This window comes from Mya arenaria, chromosome 8, assembly GCF_026914265.1.
Source record: "Mya arenaria isolate MELC-2E11 chromosome 8, ASM2691426v1".
Classification (NCBI taxonomy): Eukaryota; Metazoa; Mollusca; class Bivalvia; order Myida; family Myidae; genus Mya; species Mya arenaria.
The window spans coordinates 35,730,784-35,753,679 of record NC_069129.1 but is presented as its reverse complement, the minus strand read 5'-3'; the positions used below and the strand labels follow the sequence as shown (position 1 = coordinate 35,753,679).

Below are 22,896 nucleotides of genomic sequence, written 5' to 3'. Positions count from 1 at the left end.
ATAGTTGGGCTGAAAATGTTACCTCTAGAGTGTTAACAAGGTATTTTCATATTTGGGCTCTGTGACCTAGTTTTTAGCCCCAGATGACCCATATTCAAACTTGAGCTAGAAATCATCAAAACAGCCTTTCAAACAAATTTTCGGGATATTTGGGCTGAAAATGTTACCTCTAGAGTGTTAACAAGGTATTACCATATATGGGCTCTGTGACTTAGTTTTTGACCCCAGATGACCCATATTCGAACTTGAGCTAGAAATCATCAAACAACTTTTCTGACAAATTTCCAGGATATTTGGGCTGAAAATGTTACCTCTAGAGTGTTAACAAGGTATTTTCATATTTGGGCTCTGTGACCTAGTTTTTGACTCCAGATGACCCATATTTGAACTTGAGCTAGAAATCATCAAAACAACCTTTCTGACAACTTTCCAGGATATTTGGGCTAAAAATGTTACCTCGAGAGTGTTAACAAGGTATTTCCATATTTGGGCTCTGTGACCTGGTTTTTGACCCCAGAAGACCCATATTTGAACTTGAGCTAGAAATCATTAAAACAACCTTTCTGACAATTTCCAGGATATTTGGGCTGAAAATGTTACCTCTAGAGTGTTAACAAGGTTTTTCCATATTTGGGCTCTGTGACCTAGTTTTTGACCCCAGATGACCCATATTTGAACTTGTCTGAGTAATTACTGGGACAAACATCTCAATTTTCCAGTATTTTTTGCATTTTTTTTATTTGAGAATAGTGTGCACCACAAGATCAAAGTATGAACTTTATAGTTGACCATGGCTTTTGGTTGATTGCCCAAGTGAAAATAATTGCCCTCGGGCAATTATTTCTTCCACTGGACCAATTATCAACCAAAAGTCATGGTCAATCATGTATTATTCTATAATTAGTTAATGAGGTCCCAACGACTTCAACATAACAGGTTTGGCTGTTTACGAGATTAATCATTGGGACCAACAAATAAGGTCAGGAACAAGGCGGAATCTAGCGATTGTATCTTCTAAACACAGAGTATTTTCTTGTCAGTATTAAAAGCGGTTCACCCATAAATAAACATGCTGCCTATTCTTTCTAGGAATACAGACATGAAATGCTTATCATCTCCCATCTAAACAAGAATAAAAAACTTCTGTACTCTAATCGGGTCAAAGTTTTCAAGTAAAGTCATGAAGAAGCCTATCCTTAACTTGTGATGGCAATGTGCCACATATCAATTGTCGGATATACTCTGACACTGGAACTGGTGGGGTTTCTTTAACTGAATCAAGTTATTCTATTCTGTTGGATTAAAATAAGTCTTTCAGACATTGAACATAAGCAAATGGGGGGGGGGGATTTATGAGATAATGAGTGCAACATTTAGACCCATCCCCCAGTCCCCTCCTGGGTAATCAATATCCCCTGGAATTAAAAACATTAAAGCCAGATTTTTTATTTGAAAATGATTTGAGCTAGTGAACTAGTTTTTTAACCAAGAAGACCCATATCTAAACTTATCGGAGATATGTTCATACAAATAATATTATAAAATTTTATGAAGATCAACAGAAACTATTCCATTTCTGTGAGGAAAAATTAACATAAAATATAGGTCCCAGAAACCTAGATTTTGAACCCGAAGACACACTATTGTCTAAGATTTCATGCACACAAATATTTTAATCAAAGTGTTGAAAGCACTGATGGACTAGGGCTTCATTCAGGGGAATGTTGACAACCATGTTCTAAGCATTGAAAAAATCGGCTCACATCACAAGGGGTCACTGTTTAATGGGCTAGCTTAAACTTTAGACTAAAACTGCTTGCAGGCTGCAAAGGAAATTTGAAAAATCTAGTTAAGTGTGTGTAGAGTGAGGGGGATGTGTGTGTGTGTGTGTGTGTGGGGGGGGGGGGGGGGCTAAAGCTTTAAATCAGATAAAGTCATAGTTCTTTTGAATTTCTCAAAGTCGTTAAATCAGACTTGTACAATTTAATTTACATGGTTGGCACACATACTTCTTTAATTTGATCAATTCCTTTTATATCAAAGGACTGTTATTTGCAGTTTCAGAGACGATTTTCAATGATGTAATTATATACTATATACAAAACCTGTCACCTCTTTTTCAGGGGAGCTTTAAACCACAGGGCCATACTTTGAACAATCTTTGTAAAAGTCATCTACATTGTACACCTATGTCAGACTGCATACACAATGCTATTAGGAAGTAGTTTTTATTTAAAAAGTGATAGCTCCCTATCTCAATAGATGCAAAAGGTTTTGGTTCATGATTCTCATGGTCCAATATGTCATACAGAAAAAAGATGTTGAATGTAGAATCAAGAAGCTTTCTTTTCAGGCACTCCAAATTGAAAAGTACTGTAACATTTGGAGTGCTAAGAATTTGTTGGATTCCTAGGCAACAGGTATCAGGTGTTGCAGTACAAATACTTTGGCAAATACTTTTCACCCGTCCTTGTAAATCTAAAAAAGCTTTCATTTCGCAAAAGTAGTTCATATAACTAAATTAAGGTTGCTAAATCAGAGTTTGAATAATTCTGAAAACTAGATGTGCCTTTAATTGCAGCAATTTGAACTCCAACTGATAATGTCAATTAAGCTGGTTATGCAATACTGCAGTTCCTTGGTGTTGGGATTGCTTTATTTACTTGAATAAACAAACAGTTCTTGTGTTGGAAAGTACAATGTATTAACATGCATTTTTCTTGCCCTGACTCCATCCAAGCCTTAAATCTTAGATCAACATGTACTTGGGGCTATGTGTAATATTAATGAGAACTATAAATTATGTTCAATTTAGTGCCACTTATGATATTTCATTCCACATACAAAAACACTTACATGTTCAAACCAATATCCTATGTTATGATAAAACCATTGCCAAGTTGGTAATTTGAAAAGACAAGAAAGTATATCTGGTCAAAAGCTAAACTGAACAAGACTTGAGCAAAAAACTCACAATACCAAAAGGGGTTTTAAATACTTATGAGATCATTCTCACATCACCTATACCATTAGTTCTTATCTACAAACTTAAGTCAACATAATAATTAATGTTTTACATAAATATTGCAATGAATAAAACATATTGCAATAAGTGCCAATAACATATAAAGCAATCAAGTATGATCACTATAGGCCTAAACATGAGATTTCAACATTTTCCTGATAAACAATAAATAATTTTACTTAACAATTTTCTCATTTTTTACACAAGCTGAAAAAATGGTCTCTTTTTGAATACTTCACATATTTCATGGCTTTCATCATTCAAACTAACATTTCGCTTGTTATTTCAATATTCAATGATTGTGTAAACATTCATAAATGATAGTTAAAATTAACATTCATGCTAATCATGCCTACCAAAAGCACCTGACTGACCAATCAGTATCCAATTTTGGCAGGGCTTATTGGTGGTTCATTGAAATCAACCATGACCTCCCACAATATGCACTGATCAACAGTAGTTAATGAATTGTTTCAATTGTTCTTATTTTCATAAACTTAGAAAACACAACTGCAGTGAATAAAATTTATTCCTCATCACTGAGAGAAAGTTTTAAAAAAAATGAACGAAGCTGAGTTACATCTAGTAGGATATCATATCCTACAAATGTATTTATCATTTTATATAACCGTATTTAGTAAATGTTAATTTTTTGAAAGTCTAAAAAGTTTCATTTTTTGGTATATCAAAGAACATTTGTGTGTATAATTTTGATGATATTTTGTGATTCATTTAATTTCATTCTTGTTTCATTTAGTGTTCAATCCCAAGCTTTCTTGTTCACGTTTAGGCCAACCTTAAAAAAATTCTTGTTTGGAGTAACCCTACCCAGATTTTTTAAGGTGGGTAGGTAGGTAGGTTTTTTTTTTTTTCTCCAATGACAACTGGGTCTTGTGTACAGTACATTCACTACATAACACTAGTTATTCAAGGCATTGTAATAAACTTTTGAACAACAAACATCTTAACTTCTGATCCTTTATTTTTTTAATTTCAAAGAATTTCAATCTACTTAAGACACAGAGATGAACTCAACAAAACAAACTTATGACACTCAAGATAAGCAAACGAAAATGTGAAACAAATTGGTTTACATACAATCATACAATGGCTTTGTGTACTTGTAGTTCACTTGATTTTACATTGTAAAATGTTTCATTATGTTTTACCAAATAAAATCAATTATATCGGAATTTTCATTCTCCATTAAAATATTAAATACATCGTACCATGTGTAGTCGACATTGAATTTTCTTACAAAGTTGTTTTTAATTTTTTTATTTAAGTAATTTATTGTCACACAAAACGTAAATTCGTTCGGTTCACGTTCGACAAACTTGCAGTCAGCCATGTTTTCGAAACGCTCATTGCGATCAGCGATAAAAACCGAAGCTCTACGAGTGTGTCTACAAATCGAAAAGAACCGAAACAGAAGAAAAGAGCAGAAACAGAAAATAGTAGCGGAAAGGCGTTGAAAAAAAAATTCGCGGATCAAAATGAAAAAAAAAAAATTGAGTCGGCAACGATTTTTATGGGTCGGTCGCGTTACTCCAAACAAGAATTTTTTTATTTTAGGCCTTAAGTGCAAGAAAAGTCACTGATCAATCTGAATAAATTCATTATAATGTAAGGTCACATGAAGGATATATTGTGCTTTTTAAAAATAACATTTTTTCATCTGTTTAAAATTATGTCAAATGAAGTGCACTGACATTTTATTATGAGTTTAACTTATATAAATAAATATATATTCTTAACTTTATCTGAATACACAAGCTAATGCATCAGTCAATTGTAACCATGCCCCCCGGCCCCCGGTTCCGGAATAGCGGGGACTTTCACTTTCGATCCAGCCAACCCCAGCTAAAATCCCCGACCTGCGGAGATAATCTGATGGTAAAGTCCCCACCAAATGCCCCGCATCCAAGGGACATTAGGTTAAGCCCCTTCCACACTGTGTTTTCCGGGAAGACCTGGCACTGCGAGGCCACCTGAAAGGTAAAAACATGGCCCATTTCGCCGGCTTTCCCCGGTATACCCCCGGATGTGGGAGCCGTGGTTACAATTGACTGGTGCATAATGATACATAGTGATCCAATCTCATGCCAAGATGATTTCTGGTCTGACATCACGAGGTTAGATATTCTTAAGCATAAAAAAACCTTGACAGCATTTGAGAAAGACTGAACCTAAGGTAAGAGCAACTTCCTGATATATTTTGAGGGAAGACAAAACCACCGCAATCACCCTGCATTGCGAGGACACTAGTTCAGGCTTCCATACATGTAATGTTGATATTTATTTTTTTGATGTTTACAACACTTCCAAAAAGGTAATATATAATGTGTTCGCTGAAGTTCTTTAGCTACGAGGACACCTGAAAGGTAAAAACACAGCCCTTTTCCCTGGTATATCCCCGAGGGGGCCGTGGTAACAATTGACTGGTGATTATATAAGAGAGGAAATCAAAATTGAGCATGCAAGATTGTTTTATCAATGGCGATGGTTTATCACAATGCCATGTTCTTACACTGAGAGTGGCTCCAAGATTTTTCTATGCACATAGGTAAACAATCATCTTATTCACAGATGCTGTGCACATATTCATTCATTTGGCTTCATTTAGAATGAAACTTCAAAAATAAGTATACGCAAATTTGATATTTTTTTATCTTCATTTTGCAAAATTGAAATCACATGATTTTTTCAAACAAACTTGTTTTGTTTGAAAATTAATGTGTCAAATTAAAAATGCTACCCACGGTAAGATGAAAATAAATCCGTTTGATGGTGGTAATCATTCAATGGCGGCTTTATTAATAAATTTCCTCAATAAAACACTATGAAATTCACATCATCAGCATCCTGAAGTAGTGATAACATACATGTCTGAATCATTCGGCTACTCTGATCAGAGTAAATTTTGAGGTCAATAAGTAGTTTGGTACCCTGATTTACTTTTCCTAAAAAATATTAAGTTATACAGGTACGCGGCATATGGTTTTTAGTTAACATTAATAGTATTTGAACAATTAATACCAAAAATCATGTTGTATTTAAAAAAGTGCTAAGTGCCATGCGATGATTAGTTAAAAAAAACTTTGTATCGATAAGAAAATATCACGGAAACATGCAAATTATGTCGAAAAAAAGACTTCGGAATACCAACATTGTATACAAAGGATAACAATACTTTTTTTAAACCAACTTTCCTGGTTGTTTTCTACTTAGACCGCACGCTTTATTCGCTTTTAATACGTATGAATTCACAAGACATTCAGACAACGCGAAAACTTTTTCTCCTTCACAGGACATTGCGACAGGTAAACACTTAAAGTTTACCTGTCGCAACAAATTTTTACCTGTCGCAATGTTACAAACAGTTTTCGGTTACATCAGCCTAAACCTTGATTTTAAGCCTCTTTTTTTTAAATAAGTTTTGTAATTCCCCATTATAACAGGTTTAGATCTTTTTGGTTAGATTTGTCCTACAGTACTATAATAAATTACAAAAAAAAGCTAAACATCATGTAAAAAAAAAATGAATATTCGAATCTTATGTCATAATTTTTTTCTTCCCTTGCCTCCCCAAAAAAACTCATATCTGTTCGCCTACCCATGGAACAGCTAGATCTTACTCTTTCAATTCATCTTTAAATCAAAGATACAGTACAGTTATAAAATGTAACGAATTGTACTACAAGTCAAACTCAGGCACAACATTTATGCAAAAACGAAAGTAGATTTCTTGTTATTGGCAATGTTAAACAGAGCGGAAAGAAAGTCAGCTTGGTATATTAATCATCATATTTAAATTAACACGATTGCCGGGAACTACTTCGCCGAAAATAAATATGTACGGATCTTTGTAATTTCCGAATATTTCCGTAAAATAAAAGTATGATAGTACGAGCTGAGATCGGAACCTTACGCGTTTTATCGGCTTTTACGGAAACATGTCGAAACGGGGTTTACAAATAGTGATACACAGATTAACACGCTGAATAATCATGATATAATAGTTAAAAATAACTCTGAACATTTATTTAGAAACTGAAAGTCAATTTTCCGAAAATTAAACGGTGCTGACTGTAATTTTTCACCGGACATTGTGACCAACCAAAACAAAAGTTTCGTCGGTCAAAATGGAAATATACCGGACATGTCCGACTGTCCGACGGACATTCGCATTGTCTGGACATTTCGAATGCGCGATGGGCACCGCGGTTAGCTGATTCTGGTTTCTTTTCGGATAAAAGAGAAAGAGAGTACCAGTCTATCAATACAGAAAAAATTTCGATGCATACTTTTCCAATATGTTCATATTCTTATTGCATATAATCTGACCGTATGCAAGAACATTCATGTAGTTAACCCGATTAACTCACTCGCTACGTATGCATTTCTTGTGCTTCATTAAAAGAACATACAGTTAGCTTGAATTGAGAACTATTTTTATTGGATGTTTTCATTGTAATCAGTTCTGGTACTACTTTGCTTATTCAAATTTGCTAGCGGCAATCCAATCAAAAAAACAGCGTATGAATACATTACATCAAATGCGGCTTGAGAATGCAGATAGCGCGGCTATGAACTAGGCCACAAGTGCCCTAGTCCAAAAATGTTAATTAAAATTTGGATTTAAATCTAGATTCTAAAATTTAAAATAAATAAATGCTGGGCTGCTTCTGGCACCGGTTTTTGACACGGTTCTGAACCATGACCTGTGATGTCATTCGCAAGTGATCACTAAAATATATTTAAAGACATGGGAACCTTTAACAATGATAGAGAGGTAGATTTAGGCCTCAAAAGCGGTAGAATTTCTAATTCCTTTAATTTTCAGTCAAAAACAATGATGGAAACCATGTAAACAAAAACATGATATTTGTTACTATGTTTAGATTTTCGGAAAATACGCAAAAAATATGTTGTGGTTGAGACTTGTCAAGTGTCAGTGTTTTTGATTGAGAAACAGAAGGAATAATACCTCTGACTTGTAAAAACAAGATTTTATTCAGAAGAGCTGCTAAAAAAATCAAATCAACCAAAACAGGTCGGAGTGTATTAGTGCAGACGACTGCAGAACTGTATGTCAAATTTCCCGCCAAATTGTCGTAAAATTTTATACACTAGATAATTAATAACACCTTGGAAATGTTGTTTTCTTTGATGTTTTGACAGTTTTATAATGTCTTTGATATTTACAAAAATGCTGATTAGTAGGATGCCAATTAACAAAGAATGCTGATTAGTGGTCTTTTGTACCGTACTGGTAATTTAGCAATGATCTCAAGTGTGAAGTGATTTGACAAGTTGTTTATTGCACCATGTTCCTTAAAGTGACAGATTAATATGGTATTTTAGCATGGTGGATAGAATTTTGAGGTTTATAATAGAAAATTTAAGGCCAATTTGATACAAATACTATTTTTTTTAAGGGCTTTCAATAACGGTTGATTTCGACGGGAAAGCGGAATGGCGTTAGAAGGGTCTCAAAAGTGGTATATTTTACCTACTGCTGGTAGAGTTCACATGTATGTATTTATATGATACTTATTATTGGTAGTTTAAAATAGCTAATGATGTATTTGGGAATTTTCCATGGAAAAACGAGGCAAAAACGCCCTCAAACATGCGTGGTGAATTGTGAACGAATATTTTGACCCCAGTCACTTTCAAGTCGCCTTTTCTGAAAATCTTTAATTTTTAAAAATATATATTTATCGATGTTTACAATTCATAAGATGGATTTGTTCTGAAAATATAAGCAACAGATATGTAAATAAATGACCCTTAACAACGTAACGGTGCATTTTGGCTCAATCATGCGGGAATTGATCGAGGCGCATTTTGGTGCAATCATTCAGTAATGGGTAAAGGGGCCACTTGGAGTAATTATGTGGAAATAGATATCAGAGCATCATCGCACAATTATGGGGTCAAGGGTTATCTTAATAAAGTTCATATTTAAGGTTTCTTTCTACAATGACAGGATCCTGTGCAAAATTCCTCTGGATCTAATCACCCACATACTTAATTTATTCCCTGCATGTATTGATCTTAATATTGCCCTTAATCTATGTCACTCTTGGACAAAATGACAGATTTATATCAGTGGTTTATAAATATGCATATGCAACATGCTCAAGACTCTGGGCTGAAATTACTGAGACAAACTGAGTAATCTTCACACACTTTCCTTTCCATTTGGCATTACATGACTATTACTCACAAATTGTAGCAGGCCGAAAGTCTGTCAATACTTGAAGTGCTTTGATTTGAATTGTTAAAGCTGCACTCTCACAGATTGGCCATTTAAACAACTTTTTTATTTTTTGTCTTGGAAAGAGTAAATTTTTGCATAAATATCTGCAAACCAATGATACAAGATTGCTGACAAAAGATTAGATCGCAGATTTTCATATTTCAGTTCGAAAATTAATGATTTATGGCTTAAACCGTTATTAACAGTTTAAGAAAAATGCATAAAACATCAATTTTTTAACTTAAATATAAAATTCTGTGATCTGATTTTTTGTCAGCAGTCTTATATAACTGGTATCCATGGATATTCGCAAAAATTGTCTCGTTCCAAGACAAAAATAAAAAAGTTGTCAAAACGTTCAATCTGTGAGAGTGCAGCTTTAAAGTGTATAATATGCATTTAGTATTTATTAAAGGTTGTATGTACTTACAAAAAAAATGGTTTGATCCCACACAGGCTCATAACCTTTTATTTTGCGATAGTACATACGAACAATCTTAATAAAAACAAGAGGGCCCTGAAGGCCCTGAATCGCTCACCTGATCCAATAAAGATCATCAACAATAACATTTTGATCAAGTTTCATGAACATATGGTCATAAATGTGGCCTCTGGAGTGTTAAAATACTTTTCCTATTATTTGACCTGGTGATTCAAACTTGGCCTAGAGCTAATCAATATAAACATTCTGACTAAGTTTCATGAACATACAGTCATAAATGTCACCTCTAGTGCTAACAAGCTTTTCCTATGATTTGACCGAATGACCTATATTTTTACCGCACATGACCCAGATTTTAACTTGGCTTAGAGATTACTTATATTAACATTCTGACCAACTGTCATTAAGATATAGTTATAAATGTGACCACTAGAGTGTTAACAAGCTTTTTTCTTAAATTTGACCTAGTGACCTAGTTTTTGACCGCACATGACCCAGATTCAAACTTGGCCTAGAGGTAATCAATATAAACATTCTGACCAAGATTCCTGATGATACCGATGATACAGTCATAAATGTGACCTCTACGAGTGCTAACAAGCTTTTCCTATGATTTGACCTTATGACCTAGTTTTTGACCGCACATGACCCAGTTTTAAACTTGACTTAGAGATAATTAATGTAAACATTCTGACCAACTTTCACGAAGAAACCTTTGTAAATGTGACCTTTGGAGTGTTAACAAGCTTTTCCTTTAATTTGACCTGGTGACTTAGTTTTTGACCGCACATGACCCAGATACAAACTTGGCCTAGAGCTAATTAATATAAACATTCTGACTAAGTTTCATGAATATACAGTCATAAATGTGACCTCTAGAGTGCTAAAAAGCTTTTCCAATGATTTGACCTGGTGACCTAGTTTTTGACCGCACATGACCAAGATTTAAACTTGACTTAAAGATTATTAATATAAACATTCTGACCAACTTTCATGAAGATACAGTCATAAATGAGACCTCTAGCGTGTTAACAAGATTTTCCTTCAATTTGACCTGGTGACCTAGTTTTTGACCGCACACGACCCAGAATCGAACTTGACCTAGAGAGTATTAATATTAACATTCTGACCAAGTTTCCTGAAGATACAGTCATAAATGTGACCTCTATAATTTCCCGCCGAGGCCCAAACGTAAACACAGATATATACATGTATTTGTTATAATTCAGTACACTTTCATTTTAAAACTATTTGCTTATTCTTCTTTTTATATTGCTTTTTGTGACTTGTCAATATTAAAAAAAATGCGTTTTCTATGCTTTTAATTGCATAAATAACACAGCTTATTAACTACCTAATTAGAGCAGATTGGTAATGTAAATTAGGTCTTAATGTAAATTAGGTCTTTGACCACAGCAGTTCTAACAGTGCTGGGGTTGATATGCCCATATGCGCATTGTCAAATGTTTAAAATGTAATGTGGATCTGCTGATGGTAGATTTCGATTTACAGGTATAGAAGTCTAGCGGCCTACAGCTTTAAAATTGTTGTAATTAGAGCATATTACTGGAATTATGACATAAATGATAAAATTAATTGTGGAAATATTTAATTATCTTTCTCAGTGCTATAAGAATTAACTTTTAAAAGCGAATTTGCTTACTAAAGTTTAAACATTCTAGTGCTGTAAATTCACAATGTCTTGTTTTTCTTTATATAATGCTGATAAATTGACATGATAATGATAATTTATAACATGTTATTTATTCTTATCTTGTATGTATATAAGAGCAATAATTAAATGTAAGTATATACTCATTATCTGTTATTATAAATGTCAATATTGGGCTAAATTTCTCTGTGTAAAAAAACCCTGGTCTTTTATCACAATCCCCTGGAATTCAGACCGAAATCCCCTCAGAAATATGGCATGTATGATCAGATGAAAATAAAACAGTTTCGTTTCAGTTTGGGCAGAGAGTGAGAGGGATGTTCAGTAGAGAGTGGAAGGGATAGAGGAAGGGAGGGAGGAATTGAGGTTTGTACAGAGAGAGTGGAAGGAAGAGAGGAAGGAAGGTAGGGAGGAAGTGAGGTTCAGTTTGTACAGAGTGAGTGGAAGGGAGAGAGGAAGGGAGGGAGAGAGGAAGTGAGGTTTGTACAGAGAGAGAGGAAGGGAGGTAGTGAGAAAGTGAGGTTCAGTTTGTACAGAGAGAGTGGGAAGGGAGAGAGGAAGGGAGGGAGAGAGGAAGGGAGGGAGGGAGTGAGGTTCAGTTTGTACAGAGAGAGTGGAAGGGAGAGAGGAAGGGAGGGAGGAAGTGAGGTTCAGTTTGTGTGGAGAGAGTGGAAGGGAGAGAGGAAGGGAGGGAGGAAGTGAGGTTCAGTTTGTACAGAGAGAGTGGGAAGGGAGAGAGGAAGGGAGGGAGGGAGTGAGGTTCAGTTTGTACAGAGAGAGTGGAAGGGAGAGAGGAAGGGAGGGAGGGAGTGAGGTTCAGTTTGTATAGAGAGAGTGGGAAGGGAGAGAGGAAGGGAGGGAGGAAGTGAGGTTCAGTTTGTGTGGAGAGAGTGGAAGGGAGAGAGGAAGGGAGGGAGGAAGTGAGGTTCAGTTTGTATAGAGAGAGTGGAAGGGAGAGAGGAAGGGAGGGAGGGAGTGAGGTTCAGTTTGTATAGAGAGAGTGGGAAGGGAGAGAGGAAGGGAGGGAGGGAGTGAGGTTCAGTTTGTACAGAGAGAGTGGAAGGGAGAGAGGAAGGGAGGGAGGGAGTGAGGTTCAGTTTGTATAGAGAGAGTGGGAAGGAAGGGAGGGAGGAAGTGAGGTTCAGTTTGTACAGAGAGAGTGGAAGGGAGAGAGGAAGGGAGGGAGGAAGTGAGGTTCAGTTTGTATAGAGAGAGTGGAAGGGAGAGAGGAAGGGAGGGAGGGAGTGAGGTTCAGTTTGTATAGAGAGAGTGGGAAGGGAGAGAGGAAGGGAGGGAGGGAGTGAGGTTCAGTTTGTACAGAGAGAGTGGGAAGGGAGAGAGGAAGGGAGGGAGGGAGTGAGGTTCAGTTTGTATAGAGAGAGTGGAAGGGAGAGAGGAAGGGAGGGAGGAAGTGAGGTTCAGTTTGTGTGGAGAGAGTGGAAGGGAGAGAGGAAGGGAGGGAGGAAGTGAGGTTCAGTTTGTACAGAGAGAGTGGAAGGGAGAGAGGAAGGGAGGGAGGAAGTGAGGTTCAGTTTGTGTGGAGAGAGTGTTGGAGGTTAGAGTCAAGGTTGAATGGACTATATCCAACTTAAAAACAGAGTGGTTGTAAGTGTGTGTGTGTGTGTGTGGGGGGGGTCCTGAAATGGCTCATTTGTATTGTTTTTTTCTCTCCAAATCCACTAGTGCAAACTCTGAAATTTCTAAAGCAGGGCTTGTTAAGAATTAGTGTAAGAATTCTGGCTTGTTCATCTTTAAGTATAATTTTAAGAGTGAGAGTGTTTGGCTCATTCATTTTAAAGAATGTGTCAAGGTTTGGCTTTTACCGGTTAAAACTTTCAAAGGCAAAAAAGATCAAGGTTTCTTTTTTTCAAAAAATTAAGACATTGAAGTCCCAGACTTGTTCACAGAGCAGTTTTTGAACAGGGTTGTTTTCAACCCTGTTAAGTGTAGCCACAAATTCGACACTCACAACATAAAATTCCTATTAATAGTAACAAATGTCGCCTGCCGATTTACCACCAAAAATATAGTTTGAGAAAGTGCGGACTATTTAAATTGCAAGCTATGTTTCCAATAACCAAGGTAGATTTGACAAAGCAAGAAGCAATCATAACGCAATATCTATTTAAATTATTTAATCTGTTGAACTAGATAAAGATAACATTAAAGTAGTATCCCTGCGCCAAAATATGAATGAACATCGAAACGTAAACAAAGAATTACTATCCAGTCAAAGCGCATCATTCAATCACGTGACACAATGATGAAGCCAAGTGAATTTACAGTCGAAGAGAGATAATCCTGTAATGAGATAATGCAGTAAGTTAATCAGATTTGTCTCCCTTGCCTTTGTAAAGAAGAAGCGGGAAATCTCAAGCTTGAGAGATGTCGTTTTAGAAAACTTGATTGTTTTACTTGGAATCTGATAGTTAGTATTGATTTGCGTTTGTAGTCTTTTGTGTTTGTCTTGGGCTAGCAATGGATAGGAATGATCATTATTTCATTCAGCTGCATTTATTTAGTTTTGTCATCAGGGTTTCCGCCAGGAATTTCATAAGGCATGTCGGAAGGGGAGGGTTTGGGAGGGGTGTTTCACGAACATACAGTCAATTTTTTTTTTATTTTTGTATCCAAAATGGTGCAATTTCCTGCATTTTAAACAAGTTTACAGTTATGTTCCTATGACTTACAATTACCAACTCAAGTCTGATTAACATTAAAAATATTTTGGTTTCTCCTCATTAATTATTGGTATTTCTCAAGTTTTCTGACTATACAATATCGATGATATTGATCGACTCTTGTTTCGTTTAGTGAGGGTATTATTTATATTGACACCGTTGACGTCACAGCAAAACGTGTAAAGCACGCTGCATGCTGGAACACAAAAGAGCCCCGGAGCAAAGCGACTGCAGTGGGTGTATTCGTATTTAAAGTTGCAACAGCTTATATTTTTAAAGCCGGGACGGCTAAATAATAACTTAAAGGGAATGTAATTTCAGTATTTTCAGATTTATTTATCTTTTTCTAAATAAATTAAAAGAATGATAAAATTATCGAAGTTTAATAATAAGCAACACAAAATATAACTTTACACTAAACTAAAGACGGGAAACAGACTCAATTAAATACGACGACATAGCATAACCCTTGTTTATAATAACACAGATATCTTAACACGGTTCTCAATTACAATTTAATATTTGGTTAACAAACGGACTCGGGATTAAGAAACAAAATATAACAACACATGATTTATGTTTCCGAAATCAATTAACACTTATTGTTTACTTTGCGTTCATAGATGATTATAGGGATGGAGGTCGCAATTACGACAGTGATGTTTTTCACACATTCCCATTTTAATAAAATAGGAGGAGTTTGGTTAATTGCACTGTTGAACCTCACCGACACGCCTTCATGCTGTCGTCGATCCTGAATGGCTGATACAAATGCCCTAATAGTCCTGACACGCCTTCTGGCTGTCAAGTCAACCGTTGCAACCGCAACTAAACTGTCAAAACTGATGATTGTTTTGATAAGGATTGTCGCTACGTGGATTAAAGCATGTCGGCATAATTAACGCGTGTCGGTAATTAGCCTTAATTGCCAGCGGAAGGCACGTCGGGCCCGACAAGCCATGAAGGGCTGGCGGAAACCCTGGTCATGTATTTTCACGACATCAGCAGATTTTGTATTTAAAACGAGAATGGCAGTTCCGTGATATTCTTTTAGCCTCTTTCCATATACTAATATATATACAAATGATAACATGCATGGATAACAGAAGTCAACATGGGAGTATGAGAGAGTAGAAGTGTTTGATTCCATAAATCAGTAAGTTCCATGTCAATGTTTTGTTTTATGATGTACTGTGTTGTTGTTGTTGTAATCGCTTGTATTATATGTGTGTTTTATATGCTTGAGCCATTTAATTTAATCTGCCACTGCACACGATTAAATCATATAAGATATTAGACTGTTTACGATGTTAACTTATAAACATGTTATTATTCATTATCTTATGATTGTTATATCTATATTTTCAGGTCGCTTCGATATTATATCTACATTCGATAATGTTGAATATTGAGATATTGAAAAACACTGTGTTTGTTGTTTGAACAATCAAACTGCTACATATGGTAACCTGGACATATATACCCACCCTCGCTTAGAAATTGCAAATGTATTCTCATCTTAAAACCTGGAATGACCTAGAAAGCAACAATGCTTTCATTGATCTCAATGATCGCAAAGTTTCCCTGCTAAAAACATCACGCAATAGCCCACGTGGGAATAACAAACGCACGCATGACAGGCACGTACTAAAGTGCTGACAAGTTACCTGAATATATAGAAATAGAAGAGAGTTTCTGACCATATAGACTATGAAGGAAAAAAAAAATGTGAAATTAAAGATTTTATGCTAACTTTATTTTATATTTATATACCTCTTATAGTGTACGTATAGACGGATGTTTGTGCATTTATTTTTGAAAATGGAATTTTATTGAAATGAATCGATTTCTATTTTTGCTGGTTTGGTGTAAATATGAGAAAATATCGAGGATTTAATAACTTTTTTAGGTGTTTCATCTATAATTGTTTGAAATCAATTATTTAAATTTTCATCATTTTAATTAAGAACCTATTTCTCTTTAATCTGTTGTATTTTCAAAGTTGTTTTGTGAATAACAAGGCAAACATATGCAAACTCTTTCTAATGAGTAAAGTTTGATTGGTATATATATATATATATATAAATATACTCATATGTAACACCATATGATGGAGTTCTGCTTGGATTGGTTACATTCTCCATCCTTGTTTGCCTTCTTACACATTAATTTTATTGTCATTAAAATATTAATTTTTCATTTACCATCATGCTTGAATAAACCTTGGGCGGCCCATGTGGTTGTTTTACACGGGGACTCTTAGATTCACTGTGCAACATATCAGCACCTTATTAATACACACAGGATCGTGAATCATAATGGTGAAAACACGATAAAACCCTGTTCATGCAGCGCTATCAGCGCTTTGATTACTATTCCTATACAAGGTGTGGTATAATTGTGAATGAATATATTTCATTAAGTTTACTGATATTTACAAGAGTGTAAACCCAATATGGACTCTACATTTGTAAAACATTCTTTAACCTGTATGACTGAGTTAACAAATATTCAGTTTTGTCATTAAAAGTCCCATAAAAACGCTTGTTGAAGTATTTATAAATTTCAAAGAAGTCACATAACAATATTTTGCCTTGTCATCATAATTTTGTTGATATTGAACAAATGCCTTTCACACCTATTAATGCTGACTTGAAGGTTTATTGAAAAAAAGCTTCAATATCAAAATGCTAAAATTAGAAATGAATTAATGAGACTTAGAACTTGTATATCTATATAACTCTATAGAAAAAACACACAACATAAATGAAGCCAAGGGAAACTTTTTCAAATAATAACAAACTTCCCTGAAACACAGGACTTCATAAACTTAAATTATTAATTGAACCCACGTGGTGATATCATCATTTACAGAAAAGGAAAGGAGGTACTTACAGGAAAGCTTGAAGTAATTGCACGTCATTCAAAGGAAATTCATTAAATTTAAGAGTTTCAAGAAAACACTTGAATACTATACATACATATGATAATAAGATTATAGACTACAAGCCTGAACATAATTATAAGTATATTAAACAAGAGGCCCAAAAGGGCCTATGCTCTACTGGCATGGCTTTTGTGGTCATATCAATCCAGAGCATGTATGTATGGGTAAAAGGCAACAGACATATACTTTATGTTTTGTGTTTGGGTTACCTGAAAACGTAGCAGGTTCAACATCTGAGCCCAGAAAGTATTGTAAGCAGATTAGTTGCTGAACTATTTTAATATGTGCCAAGTAAAAGTCATCTGACAAAAAAAAATGCTTTCAAAACTGTACTCATAGTAAAAATATTCTGTAGTTTTAAAAGTTAAAAAAAGTTGGTCAAAAGGTCAAAGTCAAGGGCATCCTAGGACAACATTGATCAATTTGAACAAACATTCACAATCAATTGTGCTGAGATGGATGCACGAACACACAAAAAGATTTTCGAACCTTTCCAGATTTATGTTTACCAAACCTGTGAATCCTGGGTGTGGCCAGAAATGACACCAGGTGCATAACTTAAACATTCACAACCAATTTTAGTAAGATGAATGCGCAAACTACAGAACTTAAAGCTAAAAAATGGCCTTTGGGCTTTCAACAAGAACAAGGCAAAGTAATTCACAAAATCAACTGCAGAAGCAAAAAGCAAATTGTCTCCCAAAATCCTAGACTTGCAAATTGTCTCCCTTAACTCTAGACTTGAATTTACATGTACATGTAAACTTGGCTAAAAATAGAATTCGCTCATGCAAACCTGGCTAAAAATAGAAAGCATTTCTTTAAAACTTTCATGGCCCATAATCTAGGCATTTATGGGCGGATCTGGCTGGTTTTCGAAAGGAACCGAGCTCTAATGGATATCTAGATACTGTACAAGTTTCATCGAGATACAATCAAAACTGAAGACTGTATCGTGTTCACAAGCAATTGTTTACAAACGCACGAACGCACGGATGCACATACTACGTACACATTACCATCGCATAAGCTCTTCTGGCCTTTGGCCAGTAGAGCTAAAAAACACCAGATTCATTTACAAGCCTTAGCTTGATTTTGGGCTTGCCACTAGTGCAAATTTCCATCACTGTAAAAGGGAATTGTAAGAAAGCATAATAATAACCTGCACTTTGTGTTCTCCAACCACGAAGCCAAGTATACATGTACCCTGAGCCTCATTCTCACTAATCTGCACGACGGTGCTCGAGTCTATCCTGAGATCACTGCTTATGTCCGCACTATGTATGAAATCATCTGTCTCCAGATCTTCAACTCTCTTCAGCTCACCATTCCCTAGCTGAATTATCGAACCTTTCATAAAATGGTTCGGGTATTTAAGTCCTGATTCAGACATTTGCTGATCAGGTTCTTTTTCTATTTCTGATTGGTCGATAGTTTTAGTCCTTTTTGGTAAGGGTTCGTCTGTTTTGAAAGCACAATGTGAGTTTTCAGATGGATAGGAACTAGAAGATTCTGATGGGCGTAATATTCTGTGTTTGAGGCTACCTCTCCCAATGGGAGTCTTATAAAAGTCACCTGAAGAAGAAAGCTCCCGCTTATTGATGGGTGATTCTCTTAGTGAGGACACAGATGCCCGTGAGGGCTCAGCAAAAATAGGTGGCACAGAGAACTGATGGGATTTGTCATCTGTTATAACACTTGTGCTATAACGTCTATGTATGTCCGTCACTTGTTCCCTTTTGTAGCGCATCTCCTCCCCTTCATGTGTGGACAATGAAATACCACTCGAGTAGCCCTTTGCGACTGGTGCTGTCGACGGCAATGAAAACTGACCAATTATGCCTGCACCTTGGGAATATGGTGAACGCGGCACCTGGGACTGTGCAGCATTCCCTATACTTTGTAAAACTGCTGAATATGTACCGAGTTGTGGGTCCAGATTTCCGTGCACTGAGCTTGAGCTATAGCTAGCTGGATATTGACCATAGAAAGCACTGAATGGGCCCAGATTTGAGCCATGGGTGGCTGAATACAGTGGAGAAAATGATCCAACTGCTGAGGAACCAGCTGCAGCAGTTGTATACGCCTGTCCGTAGCGCTGTGGGTCTGTGACGGAATGTGGAGAGCGAAACACGTTAGTGATCTGTGTCGGGGGACCTGCCCCAGCGGTTCCTGCCACAATACTGCGAGTGTTGAGATGATCGTTCAAACCTGCACCACCAGCCCCTCCCACACGCCCTAATAACATGCCCTCACTGCTTGCTATAAGGGGCTGTGTGTGCCCCTGGGCACCTGAACCATCTGTTATATGACTTAAATTTGAATTGCCACTCCCAGTAGAGCTTCCAGTCATTCTATTCCTGTCATACCCATTAGAACCCGACATCCGCCAACCACTGTCAACATCATTTCCGCGAAATTTCAAACGGTTGTTGATAAAGCATTTAGAATTAAAATTTGAATTAATATCCCTTTCCTCATGCTCAGATTTGTGATTGTTATCTCCCAGTGATGCTGCTTTTAGTAGATATCCAGATTCAGGCTTAACCCCAGATTGTGATGTCGCCTCAGTCACAGTACCATTACAGTTAATGTTATGCTGGTGAAGGTTTTCCTGTGTGAGGGCTATAGCAGAGGAGGGTTTATGAGCAAGGTTGCTAGGTTGCCATGTGATGGATGCTGCCGCGGGGGTAGGGCCACAATCATCGCTCGTCAGGGTCGGGGAAATAAAGATTTCGGAACACAGCAGCGACTGGGACTCTTCTTCTGAAAATAGATGAGCAAAAAATAACAAAATATTATATTCTCCCTTTACTGTTTGAGAGATGGATTGGAATAGAACTGAGCCTGAACTGTGCAGAGCTTGTTCTTGTAAAGTGTTTCTGAGAAATAAATTGCTTTTCACAGAAACATCAAAAAAACATTTCAACACCATATTTAGAATATATAAAATATTTTTTGCCATTTGTATTTGTAATTGGTATGTATTTAGGTTTAAGTGAAAGTAAAATTTTTATAGATAGTTGTATAGCGAATCAAAACTATGCATTGCTTCAGCGAAATGTACAACTACCATATTAGTCAAACCGACAAATATGAGTAAGAACAAATTAACAACTAATTTCCTTGTACTTCAGAAATGAAATGTGTACAAGTGGCCTGATGTTGGTTAATGATGGGTTCCAAAATTATTATTGTTTATATTTTACTTCCTATAAAAGTATTCATAATGATATCTATTTAAGTGAAATAAATATTTGCTGTTAACTCAATGACTAAAACAAAGCCAACGCAAGTGGATGCCAATGCTCATTATTGTTGTTTCTTTTTCAGTTGAAAAAGCGCATATTCAATAATTAGGCTAGATTTTATTATTTTTTGTTATAAAGGAGCGCAAACCTTTATATTGTAAAACCACAGAGACAGCGCACTTGACTATTTCGCCGCTTTTTAATGTAAAGATTGAAAAAAATTCGGCGAAACATGCATGGATCACTGTAAAATGAGATTATAATGATGCCTGCCAAGATTTGTGTAAAATTAAAAAACATTCAGCCTTTAATGAAATACAGACTTGATGGTACGCTTGATCGTTGAGTACCATTGTATTAAGTCTCAATTCAAAAAATCAAGTAGTTGGTGAGATATTAACCTATATGTGCTTAAATGCAAAACCTTAACCAGAATTTCTAAGTCAATTAATAAAGGCCCATAATTTTCATTATATTCAAAAAAGAGTTATCTAACATCATTAGTTTAGTAGGTTAGATAGTTGGGAATACTTATCTAAAGTTTCAATGCAATACATGATGTTTTTGCTGAGATATTGACTTAAATGTGGTAACAGGCAAAAACCAGAATTTTTAAGTCGAATAATAAAGGGCAATTATTTTGCATTATATTCAAACTAGAGTTATATAACTTGGTTAATTAAGTAGGTTGGATAGTTGAGTACCCTTGTATAAAGTCTCAATGCAATACATCAAGTAGTTGCTGAGATATTAACCTATGTGTGCTGATGCTAGGATGAGTAGTAATTATAGCTCTCCTTCGAATAGTCGAGCTAAAAATGAATTTCAAATTTGTAAGTATTTTTAGTATTTTTTTTCCCTTCCGTCTTACTCCAGTACAAAATAACATTAGTGGTACTTAACCTAAGGTTATTTTCATAATAGCTAATATTTTACCTACAGAATGTTTTTATAGTTATTGGTGTTGAACAGTAAAATAATCATACTATGGAACAAGAGCACCGCCTGCAAGTGCTGAACGATGGTCTGATTTTATCCTTTTACAGTTGAAAAGATTTTCAAATAAGTATACCAAACCTGTGAACCCCGGGGGATAGCCAGTAATGACCCCAGGGGCATAATTTCAACAAACATTCACAAGCAATTGTATTTAGATGAATGCGAGAACTACAGACACTTGGGCCAATAGAGCTAAAAATGGCCTTTGGCCTTTCAACAAGAACAAGGGAGAGTAGTACACAAAACCAACTGCACAACCAAATAGTAAGTTGTCTCCGAATAATCCTAGACTTGACTTTACATGTAAACTTGGCTAAAAATAGACTTCGCTCATGTAGACTTGGCTAAAAATAGATTTAGCTAAAAATAGCACTTTTTGTATACTTTCAAGGCCCATTATCTAGGCATGCATGGGCGGATCTGGCTGGTTTTCAAAAGGAACCGAGCTCTGATGGATATCTAAATACTGTACAAGTTTCATCGAGATACAATCAAAACTGAAGACTGTATTGTGTTCACAAGCAATTGTTTACAGACACACTGACACATGCACTGACGCAGGGACGCACATACGACGTACACATTACCATCGCATAAGCACTTCTGGCCTTTAGCCAGTAGAGCTTAAAATGGCGGATTCCTTGAGTAAATTGGTGTGTTCAAAAGATATTTTGACATGGTAAGTTTATATCACTTTAATCACAATATAAATACGCCTACCAGGAGGCATGATGCGTAGGCTCCTCTTGATTTTTAGGCTGTGAGGCCACTAGGCTTGCAGACTTTTACGCCTGTGCATGCATTAATTTTCAAATGTTAAAAATGTTTTGTCAATCTGCCGATGGTAGATTTCATTCACTTGAGCCTCTCTCACCTCTAGAGTGTTAACAAGAATTTCCTTTAAATTTGACCTGGTGACCTAGTTTTTGAACGCACTTGACCCAGGTTCGAACTTGACCTAGAGATTATTAATATTAACATTCTGGCCAAGTTTCCTGAAGATACAGTCATAAATGTGACCTCTATAGTGTTAACAAGCTTTTTCTTTAATTTGACCTGGTGACTTAGTTTTTAATCCCAGCTGACCCAATATCGAACTCTTCCAAGATTTTATTGAGGGTAAAATTCTGACCATGTTTCATTAAGATTATACCCCAATTGTGACCTCTAGAGTGTTAACAGTCAAATTGTTGACGACGGACGACGACGAAGACCGACGACTATGACAGACGACGGACACAGGGCGATCACAATAGCTCACATTGAGAAAAGCCTAAATGTTGTACTCGAAGCATTGCATTGTCTATGAAACCAAGTTCAAGATAAGGTTTGATATGCAATTGAGTATTACTCCATTCTTCAGTAATTATTTGGGTATTCCACATCTAAATGAGTATGTCAAGTGACTGTTACTCCATGGTTTTGATTTAATTGAGTATCGTTAAACAAATCTATAAGTATTTTCAAAGGAATTCATGAGCATGTATATACTATCTTTATACGTTTATGATAATTTGTTTTACAATTACATGACTATACTCACAAAACATAGCAGGCCGAAAGCCTTTCAACGCTTTAAGCGCTTTAATTAGAATTTCTAGAGGCCTTAAC

General features: G+C 35.9%; 1 protein-coding gene across 1 annotated transcript in view; it reads right to left on the bottom strand.

Annotated features, from left to right (window-relative positions):
* Window positions 1–22,896, bottom strand: part of LOC128242850 (uncharacterized) — a 71,722-nt gene that overhangs the window by 9,462 nt on the left and 39,364 nt on the right. Inside the window, exon 2 of the mRNA XM_052960228.1 lies at window positions 18,198–19,801. Coding sequence (XP_052816188.1) covers window positions 18,198–19,801 — 1,604 coding nt within the window. The remainder of the gene's footprint in view (window positions 1–18,197; window positions 19,802–22,896) is intronic.